General features: G+C 39.6%; 1 protein-coding gene across 4 annotated transcripts in view; it reads right to left on the bottom strand.

Annotated features, from left to right (window-relative positions):
* Positions 1-19,619, bottom strand: part of magi3a (membrane associated guanylate kinase, WW and PDZ domain containing 3a) — a 151,155-nt gene that overhangs the window by 128,434 nt on the left and 3,102 nt on the right. Inside the window, exon 1 of one of the 4 annotated variants that reach the window (XM_078950237.1) lies at positions 15,908-16,053. The exons of the other annotated variants lie outside the window; for them this stretch is intronic. Within the exon in view, the coding sequence (XP_078806363.1) occupies positions 15,908-15,935 (28 nt within the window). The 5' untranslated portion in view covers positions 15,936-16,053. Of the gene's footprint in view, positions 1-15,907; positions 16,054-19,619 lie in introns of those variants that run through there. 4 annotated transcript variants of the gene reach the window in all.

The raw sequence follows: 19,619 nt of genomic DNA, 5'->3' as shown, positions 1-19,619 counted from the left end.
CCGAGCGGACAAGTGAAAAGTAAAGTCTTGTGGTCCGCACTGCTCGAAAAACAGAACCGGGCCAGCGGACAAATGGCTATGTCGAGCCCTGCAATATGTCAATCATGCCGTATTTGTGATCGATGAAGGATGTGTGGGTGGATCACGTGCTTTCAAAAGTAAACAAACAAAAGAATCAAGATTTTTTTTTGATTGCCATCAGCCAACCTCCGCACTGTGAAGTTCGTCACTTAATTAACATGTAGAATGGCCAATCAAACATCCTCTGATGCATACATCACTGCACATGAGTGTTTAACTACACTGAGCGCCACATTCCGCTGGCAGATTTAGACTTTTTCTTCCTCCTAAACTTCAGAAAGGTGTGAACGTTCAGCGTCAGACTCCTAACCATGGATGTAGCTGCTAATGTGGTGCTTTTCTTTTTTCCTCCGACTGGCCCAAGCTATGTTACTCAGAAAGAACCTCGAACAGAACCCACACAGAACATTTCTGTTGTCAGCACACCGTGGGCTGCAGCGCCATTGACGTTCCAACTATGAACACATGGATTCAATTTAACAGGGTATAGAAGGAAAAATGACAGAGGAACTTTTTTGTCAAGTTGTAATCTTACATTCATCCATTCATTCATTCAGTCATTCATTTTCTCCTGTTTATTCCCTTTTGGGGTCACGGGGCTGCTGGAGCCTATCCCGGCCACTTATGGGCGAAGGCTGGGGACACCCTGGACAGGTCGCCAGTCTGTCGCAGGGTAGAATGTCCACAATCACACACCCATTCACACCTAGGGACAATTTAGATTAACCAATTAACCCATGAAGCAGGATTTTGGACTCCACAAAGAAATGTCCCCCATTGATGTTCTGGTTCAGGTCTTGAACCGGGGGTCTTCTTGCTGTGAGGCAAGAGCGCTAACCACTGCGCCACCGTGTAGCTGTAATCTTACATATTCATCTAAATTTATAATTGTCTGAAATGTATAAAAGTCTGTGTATTAAAGTACATAAATATGAATGTTTGAAATTTGATTTTATGATTCATAATTTTATTTAATAAACAATAAATGTATGCATGTGTGGTCTAGATTATTAGATTCCATGTTCTGACAGGCAAACAGAACTAATCCAGTTTGTCAGTGACAGAGATGGAAGGATAAGTAAGCGATGCATCTTGAAGCCCTACACTAAAGTGTAAGGACCCAAAAATATGCAAAGGAGCAGCTGTTTCTCTTCTACAACCAGTTGCAAAACCACGCCACCTTGGGGTTGTGCAAGTCAGAATTTTCCATGAGTTCTGCATGACACTTATCCTCTGTTACATCTACAAGACTATCAAGACTCTGCTCCACACAGGCTCGAGCAAACCGGTCTTGCTGCACTACTGTTTCCAACTTTGGAACTCTTAAAAACACAAACTATAACAAATTTCTATCATAAAAACAAAACAAAAAAACTGCACATTCTCAGAGGGTTGTGTTTCCAACTTTCAGCTGAGCAGGGTTAGAGCAGGTGTACGCCCGAGCGTCACTTTAAACCACAATCCGCCAGCCGTTCTCTTTAAATCTTTAAAAGGGAAGAGGAGAATACTCTCATTCCCAGGGCTCGGATGTCAGTTTGTGTAACAGACACCGGTAAGGAGTTAGACACTGTGGTTCAGTGCTTTTATCCTGGATACTGTTGTCAAGAGACAACAACAGAAAAAAAAAAAAAAAAGATAGAAATTGCACCCTTGTTAGTTGGGTAATATAAAAAAATGAAGAGAAACTTCTAACCTTTGTTCTAGTGCTGCTATAGCAAAAAAAAAAAAAAAAAAGGCAAGCATTCTCATTCCTCCATCTGGAAAAACTGGCTCCGTCAGAAAACAATAGTGCTCAGAAACTCCCCCGAAACCAGAAAACAAGAGCGTCTAGTTTTATCTTAATGGACATTTGACAAGGCTCCCTCCAAAGAGAACTAGGAGGTTGAGTCACGCCTATGTTTATTTAGATGCCATTCCCCACCGTGAAGTTTTCCTTTCTGCATTCCAAACATTTTGACCATTTCTTATGAAGCATTTTGTCATTTGCCTCCTAAGCCTAAAACTTCCTCTGTTTCCATTTACTATATGTTTGTTTTTTAGGAAGAAAATTTAAATTAAATACAGCATCATCTCAAAAATGACAAAAGAACAACTGCTAACAATTGCTACAAATGTAAGCCATGCAATATATAATCAGTAACATCACAAAACATCAATTATTGTAATCTCCTTAATTGTTTTTGACAGACACTAAATTGGGTCATGATTCTGTTTGAATCATTTATTGATGTTGGGATTTGGCACAATTTTTTTTTTCTCTAATCCAATAATTCTATTTAACTTTTTTTTTCTAAGCTTTTTAGTTGTATTTGGCTTTAGCTGTTGGTGATAACTGGTAGAACCTCATTTGTAAGCATTTCCAGATTGCGAGAGTTCTCAATTTTCCCTGCAGATTTCCTCTCATATAGATCTTTAGGTAGGTTTCTTCATTCAAGTCCCACTACAATCATGTTTTGATCTATTGTAAAAGCCGTTTTCTGGGACAGAAGTACTCCATCCTTCTGTTTATAGGCTCTCCTACTTGCTTACAGCCCCTCACAAAACCAACCTAACATTACTGGTGCAAGCAATATTGGAGCTATCCAGCTGTGCAGTTGTCAACCAGATACCAGCTCAGACAAGGAAAACAAAGAAGTACATGGATCTAGTCCTCTAAAAGTGGATGCATCAGAATGGAGCAGAGCAGTGAGCTTGTGGCTTGGTGATTGCCGCACCTATGTCACAACTACAGGCTTTGCTCTTGATTCACAGTTAAATTGAGTTGTACAAAGAAATACTCAGAACTCCAATTTCAAGCTTACACTTCTTTATATATGTCCTCCATCATGACAAAACAATGATAACATAAAAAACAAAACAAGGTACCATTTTCATGAAGTGGGTCTAAGAAGTACAGTATATGTTCTCTGTTCTAGCTCTTCTAGGATGATAACCAGCGTTAGAAATAAGGGGGAAAAAATAACATTTGGTTGTCCTCCCCAATTTTTGGTTGTCCTTCGATACCAATATTCAACAGCAACTAAACCTACTCAGATGTCAGTACTTACATCGTTATTTCTTCTATACATCTAATATCAACTGCCTCTTACGATGGACATTTAAAAAATTCTTTAAATATTAAAAACAAACATTTTACTAAATATTGAAGCATCTAGTTACACAAAGTATTGCCATGTAAATCAAATACTGTTACGGTCAAATGAAAATACTTTATCTTACCCTATAATGTATCAGAGAATTGATTACATTAACCAACACTGTAACCTAATGAGTATTTTTAAAATTTAGAACACTTGTATGGACTGGGACTAGTACAGCATTCCAAATATAAAGCAATATTTATATGTGATGAAAAGTTATAATATGATATAACATCTATTTCAAATAAACACATGTGTAAATGATCCCATGTTTACATTGTGCGCTGCAGTAGCAGTAAAGACTAATATCCCTGATCTTTTAAACAAGACATGCAGGTGCAATGTTGTCATTTTGCGATGTCTTCGGTCGTACTCGGTTCGTTCGGAAGTCACGTGACATCGTTCGTGTACACTCGGTTTTATCTTAAAAAGTCGGACGTCAGTTTCCCCCAAACTTTGAAAAACAATCAAAAAATACCAAAATGTTGTATAAAAGACCAGGTTCTCACACGGATAACTATCAGGTTCATTTTTCATTGTCCTCCTCTGGTTGTCTCGGACAACAGGATAACCGCTTATTTCAAACGCTGATAACACAGCATTCTGAAGCTAAAATCTCTAAAGCAAGCCTGGGATCCCAGTTGGAGGACACCAAAGTAATCGAGCCTCAATTGAAAATGGTTTAAGATTTGGTTGAAACACCTACAAAGACTGACTATTTTTTAGAAAATTGTAGGGAATTGGACTTTTACTTTTTTTGTTCCCATTTTACAATAAAAAAGGACATTATTGTATTTTTCTCTCCGTCTGACATTTTACCCAAACACAACTAAGAAAGGAACAGATTTGGCCAATTAAAAAGCCCCTCCTCATCCCAAATAGACAGTGCTCTTTTAATAAAGGAGGGTTTTCTAGGAAAACACTGACCATGATGAGAGCTGCTGCCTCAAACGTGTACACATTTTGTTGAAATTGCCTCAGAAAGCAGCATCTGAATCACTCCAGTTGTTTCAGCATTTTATGACATTTACACACGCTCCATTACCGGCATTTCTTCCTGTCATATCAACGAACCTTCACCTCCTTCAACGGGAAAAACCATTAAAAAAAAAAAGAAGAAAAATAGTGTACCCTCCTATTTTAAAAAGAGCAACAGGAGTCCAGAAAGACAGGAGATAAACAAGAGGATGGGAGTTGAGGTGACTTTGACAAAGAGCTGAGGTGCAGGTTCACTTATGCACTAAGTCATATAGTAAGCTATTAATGAATACACACAAGCAGGTTCCCAGAATAGAAACAGATCAAGCACAAAAAAAAGAAACATTAGCAGAGGAACAGCAGGTTTTCCAGGAATCCTGACGGCAAACAGGCCTTTTTTCTGTTTTTTTTCTCCTTTTTTGTTTGTTTTTTGGGTACTTCCGTGTGGTCATGAGTTTCAGTTTCAGGGCTTCATTTACCGAACAGCAGGAGAAAATACTGCCTACCGCACGGCTATCTCCTGAGCAGCATCAAGGCCGGGGGATCAGTAGGTAAACAGCAATCTGCAAAAACACAAGCTTCAAGTCGTCCCTGAAAGAGCCCACTGCAAATCAAACAAGCCCTCATCAGCAGTTACCAATGCAAACGTGGGATCCCACTTTTATTTGCTGGAGACAAAGCCAGCCATACATTTGCATATCGTAGTGGAGGAGCTTGCTGTTCCAGGGAGATAAAAAAAGAGAAAGAACAATAAATCAGGGTAAATATACAGATGGGGGGGGCAAACAGAGTTGGTAGGGAAAACACGGATATCAACGACCTGCACAGATTGGAGTTCACATGAGTCTAAATCTCATTTGTAAAAGAAGCCATTAAAGGACGATTATTTCCTATTGCTTTGCCTAATTGGCTGGCTAAGTTCTACCATTTATTTTAAAGGAAAAAGACATAAACCAGAAGATGTTTTTTTTTAACCCAATAAGGCTTCCTAGTAGATAACCTTATGCAGCACAGTAGTAGTTGCTATTTTTGTGTTCTATATTGCAATAAGGGGAGTTGACAGTCAATCTTAAGCTCCAATCCAAAACGCATGGCTCTTGTTTGTTCCCTGGCTTTGATTTTTAGACAACAAACAGCCGCTGCTGAAAAGCACTGTTTCTCTTCGTGATGGACTCTAAAATCTCTGATGTTGACGAGTCTTTGAAAAAAAAAAAAAAAAGCAGCGGGGTTGCTGTTAAAAAGAAATCCATCCTTAAACACCAAAGGATAATTTTGAAGTGTAATTAATTATTTACAATAGACTTACACAATACTGCTACGTGTTATGCACCATAGTAGGAAGTAACAATTGTGAATGGTTGACTCTAAGACATATAAAGGCATGCCAAAAAATTTGGCGGGAATGGAAGGCATTAGTGAGTGCATAAGTGACCTGAAACTCCTAGAAAGCGGGGTGGAATCATCATACCAGAGGAATTTTTGTCATAACCATTCAACTACTGCAGAACAACAGCAAGGTTGTTGGCGATTAACCAGAACATCAAGGCAACTTTCACCCACATAAGGAGCTAGTGAGTGTAAAAAAAATGTAGGTCACTGTGCCATGGACACTCATTGATTTGCATTGTGGCATTTTGACCTCCTTCACCTTGAAAAGGACAAGCAGTAATAGCTCATGATGGTTTCCAACTTGCAACCTAAGTATCAGGTGAAAGAGTTCAAATATTAATGCATCCAACCACTTTTATTCATCCATCTTCCAAACTCTTTTAATCCCTGTCGGGTGCATGGGGCTTGTATAGTCAAAACCTTTATTTCCATAACCTAACCAACAAACATAATAGATCTATTTTGATCCAAGGTATTGGTCAAATTATTGGTAAAGGTATGCTGTTACCTCTGTGATTTGACAGCTGAACTGGTTTTTATTTTACATGAACATTATTTCAGATTTAAGACCAAAACGGTGCCAAGATGGGGTCATGGCCGGTTGAGGCATGCTCCAACAACTGTTCCGCTCATTTGTCCCTTCTTTCAGCCTATTTTTGAAAAGGTTGGGATTTGGTAATGTTACATCTAGCCAAGAGTAATCCAGAGCTGAAAAAATAGAGTTCGAGTCATAGACATATTTACACCAGACCAAATATCTTCAACATCACCCTGAGAATTCAAAATTGCTAAATGAAACCTGAAGTGGATGAAACATTTTTTAAACGAGTTTGTTACACCCAACTCAACAACAAAAAATGGGCAATTGTATAGCAAAGAATACATTTGTGGGTAAACCTATGGGTTCACCCATTTACCCATCAATTTAAAAAAAATAGATAAACTAGACTATACGTTTATTCATGTATAAAGTTTGCATTTTTTATATACAAATCAATAAAGAATAACTGCTTTTTGAACATTGCCTCTAGAGGTCTTGTAAGGAACTGCAGCTGTTGGTTTTTACAGCTATTTGCCAAAAATTCAGGTCGACTTTAAATCAGCCCAACACAAAGCAGAGGGTGGTGTCACTCACCAGCTGTTCATCTATATATAGGTAATGACCCCAATACTACATTCATGTGAGACGGTACCTCAGAGAAACAGACAGCCTATTTCCACAACACAAACACTGGCTTCTTGTTTTCAATTATTGAGTTGAATATAGACCACAACATTACACATAACACCACCTATTTCATGGATGAGTACAGAAATATGGCATCTGTGCTCAGCTTTGAAAAAAATTAATGTCAATTGAAAGGAAACCAAGTTTAGTGTAAGGACGAAAGTCAACTGATTTTGTCAGAAAGCAAAGTTTGGTGGTTGTTACGCCCTGTATACCAGTATAATGAATTTGAGGCAATCATAAGAAAATTTTATTTTGACCGAATTGTTTTTTTTTTTCTTTTTTTTAAACCTGCACATTCACATTTCTGTTCCTTTGACAGAACTGTAAAGAACATCATCAATTCATCCATCAGATTTCTGACGGGGACGGTAGACGTTTACAAAGCAGTTTAAAGGCAAAATTTCCTGGATCCTGACAGTGATCTTACCAAATAACCATATAAGTTTTAGATGAAAATTCAACATCATAGTAAAGCACTGAAAAAAATGAAATGTCCATTGTTAAGGTAGCTGCTGCTTTAACACTGAGACCAAAACTCAGATAGGATATTTTACTTTGAATAACAATGTAAGACCAATGATATCTATCATAGGTCTTACATTGTTATTCAAAGTAAAATAGTATAATGAGGTGTATAAACTCCTGTGAACAAATCTCCTTATATGTCAAAGAAATCATTGTGATTTTTCTTTAAATAAGTTGAATGGGGGTTCATTTTAACAATGACTCAATTTATATCATAACTTGTGTTTGCTGATGCAATTCACTATCGATATTGGTCCATTGCTCCAATTTGATCCGATTCACTGACCTAAAATAGATCCAAGACATCTTTAACCAAAAGTAAACCCAGTGTTACTTAAATAAATATCTGGGTACTGAACAGTGCAGGTGAAGTTACCAAGACTTCTTGTATTTCTTGCAGGATAAATCAAGAATAAATTAAATATTTAATAATTGTATAGGTCGTTTCCATTACCGACTTGCCTCAGACAGATCGATCTGGTTGGAGTGTAGAAAAATAAATTGATATTGACAAAGTTGATGAATCGTAACACTCTTAAAACTTCTAGAGGACGTTTTATGGAAAAGAGCATGTGGTTGTTGTCCTAAGTAAATGAGACAAAAGCCCCAACTTGGAACGGTCTTTGTTTGGAACCTCTTAATAAAAATTTAATTTAAAAAAAACATGTTCAGATTTTCTGTTCACTGCGACATCACAGACCCTTATTAGACTAGACTTATCTAGTTTTCCCATCTTTATACCCACCAAGATACTACTATTTTACGTACTGGACTAAGGACTAAGTTTAACATACAGTAGATTTCAAAAACATGCATTATATAACAGAAGACGGGGGTGATTAAGTCTTTTGAAATATTTCCCTAAAATCAGGGACCGAACAGCAACCACACATATGTTCACATCTTTGTAGAAATAGGAATACATCTGCAACAAATGTGGTGCATTTTTGTAGTTAATGTTTAATTTAGGCTTCTAGATTTTTTGGTTTACGTTACATGCCATTTTTTTAAGTCAACAAGGACAAGACCTTTGTTCCGATTCCAGTTCTTCCAGTTCTTTTTATCAGCTGGATTGGACGTGTTGCCTTATAGTCTATAGGAGCCCTCTGACATTTTGGCTCTGAAGCAGTCTGGACACTGAAGTCCTGCTAAGCTCTAAACTGCTCCTCAGGAAGTTTAATATTTTCTGAATGGCATTACAGTTTGGACTGACAGCTATCTTTAAATCCCCAGAAGCTTTTTTTAAATGTTATTTTTTTTTCTGGATCTGCTACATTTTAAACCAGGAGGAGTGGCACATCCACATTTGAGATTCACTGGTTGGACCACATTCTTCTACACGAGCCACTGTGAAAGACTTGTTTTTCTAAGAAGCTTGAGTTTGTGGAGTACATAGTATTGTGGCAGGTTAGCCTGGCTTCTTTTTGTATAAGGCCTGTGTGTTTCCCTTTGGAACTCCAGCCTCCACCCTCAGTCCAAAAACCTGTTTCAGAAGTTGATTGATGACTCTAAAATTAGAAATAACTTTGCACAGGAGGAAATCATGACTAGAAGACAGATAAATGGATGTTTATACTTGGTAAATAAGATCTCTGTGGTTTTCCACCTTGAAACTACTTTTCCATCTAAGGTCATGTATCATGTTAGAAGTATGAAGAATGACTGGTCTCATTCAGCATATTTTTGACCTAACACACACCCCAAACAATGCCGTTCTGATTCATCACAATGACAAAAGGCAAAATCAGAATGCCCTGGCCTTTTCCATTCACTAATTGTTCAAAATCTCTAACAGAAGGCTCAGGGGTATATCTTTCCTTTAACGTGTATGCAGCGCCTTTGATCCAAATTCTAATTTAATGTTTTACTGATCTCCTAAAGGTCGGTTGGGGGTAACAAAGAGGAAATGATACAACCTCTGAGATCTTACTACACTCTGACCACTTGAACACTTTCCAATGATTGCAAGAAAATGCATTCCACACATAAGCACCATTCCCTTTGAAACACAACAATCTTCCACAATTCCTTTTCTGACAACAGTGATGCAACCCGTCGAAGGATTTCAACATCCATCGATAAAAATTGCTGTAGCGCGTCGTTTATTTTTTGGAGCTATGACAATTTGTCAATGGATGGGTTCAAGCGATAGGTCTACACGAAAGCATTTCTGTTATTGCAAACAGAAGTGTTAGAAAGTATGGCTTTAACCAGGTGATTCTGGGGACAGAGCTTTTTAAGACCACTTCTAATCAAGCTGAAACCCGCAGGTGCATTAGGGTCAATGTGTTGGATGTGTACATGCTGTGTCGATTTGAGGCAACAACAGGTCATTCTGCAGACCAACACAGGAAGTTTCACACACAAAAAGAGATATTCAAGTATACTTGGAAGTCTTTGGCGTTATTCATAACTTTGCCTCTAGAATATACTACAATCAGCTTGTCCAACTTGAGTACATTCTACTGGATACTCTGGAGTTTGCACAAGAACAACACTTGGATTGCAGAGAAACACGTTTGTCTGCTTCCCCGTAACAGTGAGTAATCTGCATGTGATCGCTTCGGTCTGTTTGCTTAGAAAACCTGCTCCCAAAACCTGGAAGCAAAGAAATGTACTCCACATAACCAAGTTTGTGGATGTTTTTTCTTCGCAGGCCTGAAAAGATGGAGCATTCTGTGCACTAAAATGGGCTCATTAATATAAAATAGGAATCTCCAGAACCCAAAAACGGCAGGGGGATGTCAGAGCAGATGCAATAAAAACTCACTTTCCACAGCTAAAGCATCATAAATAAGACTGCAAGTCGTCCAAACAGCAGGCGAAACATCCTCCTCTTGTCCTCAACTTTTCATGGGGTTCGGGCCCCCAAGCGAAAGCTGTGGCTCCGGATGCGACGCTGCGTTAACAGGGATGAGATTGGACCCAATCAATAACCTGTTAGGGCAGCTAAGAAGCAAAGCAAGCTAAATTGGCTGGCCTCTGATTCTGACACCCATGAATTCTAATGAGGACTTTCTGCAAATCTCATCTCCAGTGAGCATGACGCTTCACCACAGAGAGAAGAGGCGAGCACACGCCATGCATTATTAACAAGGCCATGTCCAGTGGCCCTCACAGAACAAATGCACCAAAAATGATGCTAGTTTGTAAGTCAACAAATACAGGTGTCTAGTTTGACCCAGTTAGAGATAAGACTGCAGTTGATATTTTGGATGTTTTAGAAACACCATCCATTGAGACAGCAGGAAGGACCTAGACAAAAGTGTGTCTGATCATGTGTCATGCATGAGAGAAGTTCAGAACAATTCATGTTTCTGAAGTGAATAAATACTGCAGGCTAACCTAGTTCCGCTTGGATCCAACTAACCATAAAAGTAACAGTAATTCAATTTAAGGCCAGTAGGAGGGTACGTTCAGATTTATTAGCTTGGCAGACTTTGTGGTATTGGACAAGGAAATTTCACTTGTTTATTTTGTTCAACATGTTAGCGGCTGGTTGGCTCCGTTGGCTGCGTGTAGGACTGGCGCATAGGAGGCAAGACCCTCCACGCTACTGAGTTTGCATGTTCTCCTCATGCATGCGTGAGTTTTCTCCAAGCACCCCCGTTTCCTCCCACATTTAAAACATGCTTCTTGGGTTAATTGAGGAGTCTAAAATGTCTCTTGGTGTGAATGTGTGTGTATGTGTGTGTGTGTGTTGCACTGCCACAGACTGGCGACCTGTAACCTGCCTTCATCTAACAGTAGCTGGGAGGGGCTCCAGAAACCCTGTGACCTCAATAGAGGTTGAGCGGGTTTGGAAAAAGGATTTATGGAGGGTAAATCATGCCACCTTAGTTTTCTTCTTAAAAATGAAACCTTTGGGAATGAAAAGGAGCCATCCCAGCAGCTACTGTTACACCTTTGATGGCACATGTGAAGAACGTTTTACAACTATCCAACATGACTTTTGTCTCGGGAACAAGAAGACTGGGTCGAAAAGGATTCCTTACAGCAGAACAAAAAAAACCTACAGCTGTTTGTAGTGCTCAGACCTGTGTCCATCAGGTTTGGCAGAAGAGAATCAGAGCCAGCCAGCAGATAACGCTCAAAGATCAAGTCTTCATTGCAGTTTTATTGCTTGGAGTGTAAAGGAAAATCCCAAGTGTTCCAAAGGCAGCAGGCCACAAAGCACAGACGGGCAATCTGTCTTTTTCTTATCACTGCCCCTTAGAACAAACTCCAAGACATCTAGAAAGGAACAACTGATATCTACAACTTCTACTACTGCCACTACATCCTTCATCTTTGAGTCAACCATGCAAAAGGGAGAAATACGATAATTAAATGGTAGCAGTCGGTCATAATCTAGTAAATTCACTTAATTTTGCAGTAAAAATGCCTAAAAGGTAAGGTGGTTAATATTGCTTTTTTTTATTGCTTTCTTTATATACTTAATAAACCACTCCCTATCTGAAACCTTGTTTTTTCCTGAAAAATAGAAAACATTTCCTTATTATTCCCGTCTTTGTTTAAATGTGATACTTCCTTAAAAAAATGAAACTTTCCTAGGAAGCGACCGAGGAAGGGGCGTGTCAGCTGCCTCTTCTCTTTTCTGTATCACTGCCTCTGCTGGAACACAAACCTCCCTGAAACACAAGCCTCAAACACATCTTTCCACGGGGATTCAGTTCAATGAAGTACTACCCGATCGACCCACTCTCCCTACATCCGCATCTGCATATCAACTCCTAACACTCTATTTCTTCCTCTTTATCCCAATTTCAGCTTTTCAGCTGATTCCTTGTCTCCAGCTCACGGTTATCTCAAAGGAATAATTTCACGAGAAACTGCTTAGGTCTGCGGTTAATCCTTTCCTCAAAACATATCCTTGTCGAGACAGTGGTTCATTACACCGCTGGCACTTATAATAATCACATATTGTGCTTTGCAGTTCTTCCCCAGCCTTGCTACCTCCCGCTGGGTGACACGGGCAGGAGGGAAGCAACCACGTCTTCACAGACAGCTGGCAGCGGGCTCTGGTACAGCAAAGCAATGATAGCCTTAATGCATGACAAGGCACAAATATGCACAAAGCTGCCAAAACAACATGTGTCAGCATTGCAACGCTGGTTAGTCAGTGTTTCCACAGCCATCTGTAAGAATCGTCCTACACAGAAATGCTCTTTTTTCCAGCCTCATGCATGTTACACAGCATTTAAGGCCTTAGCAACTATTGGCCTTACAGGTGGACACAGGGTGTCCTCAAAATGGACAAACTTGTACAAATGGCCTGCAGGAAATATCAAAGTCTTAAGCTACATTCCCACCGGCCTTGGCAATGAACGTTCAAGCGACCACTTCAATAGAAGGTCAAGTTTAATTTTTGCCCATTTTAGACTTCAACGTTCAAGACTCGTTTACACATCACTACACGTTGAAAGATAAACCTTTGAGTATACAGACCACAACACACAAGATTTAGAAACTGAAATTGATCCTGATAATTTTCTTGTTGCCACTTATCACTCACAAAGATGAAGCAGGTTGAACTTTGACCGATCAGGGACTTGGCTTTGGTAGTGACATAAGGATGGCGCCCCTTTCAATTCATGAAATTGTTTAAAGATTGATCATGGAGGAGAAATTAATAGTTGCAGTGTGTCCCCGGCGAGAATTTTATCACACCAAGTCTTTCATATATCACACAAGGGTAATAAGTATGGGTGTATTAGGTGTGTCGTACATATTTATTTTTAACACTTCCAAACCCAGGGCACAGCGTAAGGGGCCCGTTAAAGAAGTCTAACTCATTGAAGAAACACCTCCGCTCTCCTTAAGATGCAGCCCAGTCTATAACTGCAGCACCTGTACGGGTCAACCCCATATAGGAGCATTCTGTCTCCGCCTCATTACAAAACAGTTCTCAAGAAACATTAAGTAGACAAATGCCCCAAAAAGGTTCTGTGTTAGTTCAACAAACACTGGACTTCTAAAAATCGATGAATAGGTGGAGTTAGTCAATTGAGCCTTTTAGAGTCAGATGATTTTTTTTTTGTTCAAAGTGCATTGGGCTCTTAAGAAATGGACCTCCCCTGGATTTAATCAAAACCGGTGAAAGCACAAGTTTGTTTTGTTTTTTTGCTGTAGCTGGAACTACTGTAGCATGCTAATGTAATATGACATATATAGATCTTTTTGTTGCTGGTGGCTGAGTGACAGCACACATACACCCAGAGATACAAAATCAGTAAGCTAGACTGCAGAAGGAGAGAATCAAGCATTAAAGCTCTGTTGTTTTCTGCAGGTGTGAAGACTGAAACTGTGACAAACGCTAAATAAGACCTGTCATTTAGCAAAAACATTTTCAGAGAATTGCAAGACAGGAGTGCCATTAACAAATGAAATGAACCAGTTAATGTGAGACAGTGTCTGCCTGATTTCAGGATAAGTAGGGAAAAGAGAGATCCACTGAACGATTGGATGAGCAGATGAAAAAAAAAAAAGATAAGCCTCTGTATTGTACTGTCTAGGGAGCTTCAGAAGGTCCATCGGCTTCTACTTACCTGCCTCCAAAGTGACAGAGAGGAAATGCACAGAAAAAAATGGGACAGCATTGAGCTGTACGGTGGTATAGCTTTTTCTAATAACACTCAAGGGTAAAATAAAAGCCTACTATCTATGCTGCATAAATCCATCGTTATTATTTTTTTTTATTAGTGTATGTTTACTTTGCATGTGCAAGCATCGGATTGTAGCAATATTCTTGTTTATTCAACAGGATTATCACAATGTTTTTTATGTACACAACAATATTGTGATATTTGACAGAATAAGATCATCCTTCAAATATAATATTGACATGCAAGAATGCTTTTCTGATTAATTTAGTTAGGATACGACAATATTGTAAGGAATTACTCCTGGGGAAAAAAAGCAATTGGGGTATGATGATCTTATTTGAAATATTCAATCATCAAAACCCCTTGTTTGCAACAACACTCTACTCTGGAACAGAAAACGTGCTGTAGAACACCCCTGAAACTGAAAAAGGTGCATATTTTTTTGCATCTTAACCAGAACTACCAATCCTGACTTTAAACTGTCATCCAGATTCTACTGGGGGATCTGGTCACGAAGGGCCCACTAACAAGTCTAATGAATCAACCGGCTGTTTTCTGATAGTTGAACATGCATATCAGATTAGTAAAATGGGCATTGCTAGTTAACTGCCATGCATAACAGAAAATGTGATGTCACTATCATTAAGGGACTTTAACCAGAGTTCATGCTTCTGTCAAACAGACACTGACCCCCCAAAGATGGACATCTTACTATAAAGTTAAATTGGAATAAAGCTTTTATTTTGACAGCGGAATTTAACCAGAACATAGCCTTCATTCTAAATGTAAACGTTAATCAAAATAAGAACTTCAACCAGATTACAGACTTTAATCAGAATATAAAGCTTAAACGGAATAAACTTTAACTAGAACATTAACTTCAACCACTGTGGATGAAGTTGGATTTAGACAGAGTACAGAATTTAACCAGATTATGGATTTTAACTGGAATATAGAATTTAACCTAAATATTCCAGAATACAGACTTCATTAGAAGATGGATTTTAAGCAAAATATAGACTTAAACCAGAATATAGACTTCGATCAGACTATGGATTTTAATCTGAAAATAGACTTTAAGCAGAATATGAACTTCAACCATAATTAGGATTTTATTTAAATAATAGACTTAACCCTGACTATGGACTAAAATGCAGATGGTGTTACTAAAAGAGACTGCATTGCAAAGTGAATTTACAGCACTCTACAAACTGTAGCGTACACAATGCATAAAATCTTTCACTCATACTGGCTCCTGAGCGCTCACTTAATCTCAAATTCTGATTTGCTCTCTTTGAAGTCATGGATTACAAAAACACAGCTCTTTCTCGGATACTTTCATTTCCATTCGGCTCACAGTGCCAAGTTGGGATTTTACTGGGGCACAGCTGATGAGCACTGAGGCGCGTGCCGCTGTTAAAAGGGCTCTTGTGATGCCGATGCAGAGCCCCGAGTTTCTGGGATACTAATTGGCTTCCGCGAGTTTTGCAGCAGTGTTGGGAGGTTATAAGAGAACTCCACAAACCCTCATTTTCGTTAGATTTCTTTCTATGCAAATCACAGTGCCGAAGACACACGACTGCATTTAAAGCTGCGTTTGCAAGATAAAAGTTCAACTTCTTTACTAAACTGAAAAGACAAAATATGACGCGAGCAGAGACCAAAGGCAGAAGATCCATTTACCATGGGGAAAAAGGGAACAGCAGACATGCTGACAGCTCTTCTCTGCTGGTTTAGAGCAGCTTAGTCATACAAACCCTGGCTTCACCATGGGGGAAGCACATTGAGACTAAGTGTGAACATATGCTCTGCTGCACTGGAGATAGCAAGCACATGAAGTGTTAACCTCAATGAACACCACTAGAAAATAAAAGAAAAAAGAAAACAAACCACTTCATTTAGTTGGGGGGGGAAAACCGCAAATTGCCCCGCAGAGTTAAGTTGTTCAAGTTACCCACTCTGGTGCCATGCAGAGCAGTAAAACATCTGCTTCCTTTCTTCTAGAGATGAGTTGGGCAACGATGGACCTTTCGGTTCTGCCACAACACAATCTGCAAGTGGCGTAGGGCGTCACATAAGGCGCCTCCGAATGAACACAAACAGGGATGAGGAGATGATTTACAGACTTAAACCTTTGGACACGCCAGCAGTAATGATCAGCAGCAGATGAGGCAAAAGAGCGGAGAGGCCAAAGAAAAGATTCCGCCTTTTCCGGTTCACAAGCTAAACAAAACACCTCAGCCTTGTTTACCTGCTGTCACCTTTCATTACCATTCTGTGCTGCCTTAGCCTGTAAAAATAGATGTTTACCTGAAGCAAAAAACAAGGATCTCTACAGAAGAAGCAAAAAAACGTTTGGGATTCCAGCACAGAAAAGAAGTCTTGTTAGGTTGTGTTGCCAGTGGCCTTATCTTTTGCTGCCGTTATCATGATGGCACCTAGCTAGAGAAAGCTTAGATCAAATAATTCTGCAGGTATTTCATAGTATTTGACATGCAGCTGTGACAAAGTTTAATAGGTCTATGTTCAGCTCCTCTGCTTCTACTAAGCTGTTGTAGACTGAAAAATTACTGCCTGAAGCACTGAAAAACTACCAAGAAACGTTTGGTGCATCTTTCTAAAAGGAATGTAAACCGATTATTGTATCTACCACCCTTTCAACAATTTTCTTAGTTTAGCTGAATGAATAGAATGTTTTAGAAATAATAAATCTATTATATGTGACCCAAAAATCGGTCAAAATTGGTTCTGTTGGGAAGGAATGGGGCCAAATGGCCTCACTTTCTTTAGATTCAGATTCAGACTCAGCAACATGCCATTACAATAGTCTCATGTTAGGAGGCGGGTCCTACTAATTATTACAATAAATTAAAGACCCACTCTGATGAGGGTCACCATTTTTATAGCACCTGCAATGTTAGGTTGGAGTTGTTAAGGGCTGTAAGCTAGTGGGAGAGACTGTCAACAAAAGGGATGATGGGAAATGGGGGGAACTCCATGCCAAGGGTCCTGTCTCTTAGGGGAATTTCTAATGAACTGATGCAGCTCTCCAGAAACTACTGTATGTCTTAGAAAATGACACGTTTTTTTGATTTCGGCTAAAAACTGCATAATTATAATTAAAAGACCACTGGGAATGCTTTTAAAATAGATCAAAGGATGATCAGAGTGGGACTTTAAGCATACTTATTAACAAGCCCACAGACAACCTGTGGCATGTGTCTCTCTGATCAAACAAACATTCAGTCCCTTTTTCTCGAACTCTGTCTTCCAACATTTTCCAGCATTTCTTGGAAGTCCTTTGTAGTTCTATTTATTTGGTTCACTTTATTTTCCAATGGTGCTCAGACTGTAAACAAACAAACCAGGGTTCACTTGTAAGCAAATCAAGACACTTGTTTGCTTGTTCATTCCTCAACAGTGCAGGTAGGTTTTCACATTTGCCAAACAATGCAAAACACAACAGCAAACAGACAAGGTCAGTCATGGTGCCCTTAACCAAGTTTCTGTTTCTAGAAACTGCCAATACGCTTTAAAATTAATAGGAAGTGGCTTTGCACATCAAACCATACCCAAGTGCATCTCATCACCCACAAGCAGGATGATCTGTCCATGAAGATCCATGTGGCAAATAAAAGCAAGTTAGAAACTTTTGGCCAAATCAGTTAATATTCCTCCCACTAGGACAGGGGTTGGGAACCTTTTTGGCCAAGAGAGCCATAAACGCCACATATTTTGAAATGTAATTTCGAAAGAGCCATACAATAATGTAGTGTCCCTTTCCCACACTGAGCCACAGAGACTTAACCTCTTTTAGGGTTCTTTATTCCGATTACTGCAGACCGCAACAAACGCGGAACAATTAATTCAGCAACTTCTGAATCTCTCCCGCCGAGACGAGAGCGCTTCTCCCAACTTTATATTCCCCTGCTCCCGCTCCAGCCCTCCCATTTCCATTATTCGGCCCATAGCTGAACCCCATTGGTCCAAACTACCTAACAACAGGCTGAGCGACAGAACTGAGGGCCAATCAGATCTCTGCTTGATGCGTTCAATGAACTCCAGAACTTTTAACGCGGCCCAACAGCTCAGTCCGCGACAATATGTTTAAAACTAAATATACAAGTGAATGTGTGCATTTGATGTAATTTCAACATTTTTAAAGTACAATAAGTCTGTGGATTCTTTTTAATAACATTGTTATGCTGTTGCTAATAAATGATGAGTATTTCTCGTGGTAGTTCTGCTGATTGTCTAGTCTGGTTGATACGTGTTGAATTTCTGCTTCACGCAGGCGTTGATACTTTAAACGTGATCGTAGGTCTGAAAGTTCTGTAGATGTGAGACAGACTGCTCACATGCAGATACGGAGCCAAACACACACTCACACGCTGCAGTGAGTTACGGGCAGCGGGTTTTACGTTATTACAATCCCTGCGCGATTCACCTGCTACCTGTGCCCACAACTCCACCCCCACCCTCTGCTTTCTTCCTCACACATCCCGTCCCCGCAACTGTGCGCTCTTTCTCAGAGACTGGAGCGCGTAGTTTTAGGCACGGCAATTCACAAGTTTCCGGGTGGTACAAACTCTGTGAAATAATAGATAATAGTAAACTGATCATGCTGGCGCAGATTTTTCTCTCTAAGCACCGATACTACTGCGCGCCTCTGGCATCGCATCGCATCGCGCCCGAGAAGGACTGGTCTAATGAAAGAAAAAAAAAGTATAATTAAAGATTTGTCTGCGAGCCACATGTGACCATCAAAAGAGCCATATATGGCTCGCGAGCCATAGGTTCCCGACCCCTGCACTAGGAGGTCTTCTAAGCATAACCAGGCATCATTCTGGCTTTAATCTTAATGGGTTAGATAAGATCAGAGTTAGATAACTGCCTCACTGTTTTTTGGGGTTTTTTTCCCAAAAGGAGAACCTGCGTCCCTTAGAGAAAAAAAAAAAAACTCCAGTTTGTTTTCCATCACCTGTGCAAGGGGACATTTCTTTGAAGACTGAAATTATGAGAGAAATTGTGTTTATTTTAAAAGCTGTAGGCGAAATTGCCCTAGCAGGTGGGTACAATGGGCAAGTCGACAGCAGATCAAGGAGAGATTGGTTAGATTAATGTGGGGGATAAGATGACTTGTGAGGGAAAGAAAAATTGGGAAAAAGTCATCTGGTGATGTAATAGGACAAGAGAAAATGGTAACATTAGGCAAGTGAGTGAGAAGAAGTCTTGTGAAGAAGTCCAAATTGCAAAAGGAAATAGCATTGTGTAATCATGAGGGATAGCCTGGCAATTGGAAAAGATAAGGTAAAGACAAACCAGTCGTTGAAAGGATAATCTGGACAAATCCCTTCTAGCTAGACATGTGTTTTCTGTTTTTGAGCAACTTGTACTGTAAAAAGTCTTTACAAGTCAAAGATGCGGTGCAACCGACAAAGATGGCCTTTGCACAGAGTCATCACAACAGACAGCAGATGTGCATCAAACAGGCGAGAAAAGGATGGAAGCTGTGACTGGCCAAAAAGAGGTCTGTTAAGGTTAGCTTTCTTACATCATCAGGCTACTCAAAGGAAAAAACAAGTTTAAAGCAGAATCAGTGTAAAAAAAAAAAACAGCACACTTCATTTCACACAAACACAGACTCATAATCCCCAATTTAAGCAATTA

Source organism: Oryzias latipes, chromosome 7 (genome assembly GCF_053564925.1).
Source record: "Oryzias latipes strain Hd-rR chromosome 7, Olatipes_Hd-rR_3.1".
Classification (NCBI taxonomy): Eukaryota; Metazoa; Chordata; class Actinopteri; order Beloniformes; family Adrianichthyidae; genus Oryzias; species Oryzias latipes.
Note: the sequence above shows the minus strand (reverse complement) of the source record. Positions and strands in the feature narration are given on the sequence as shown.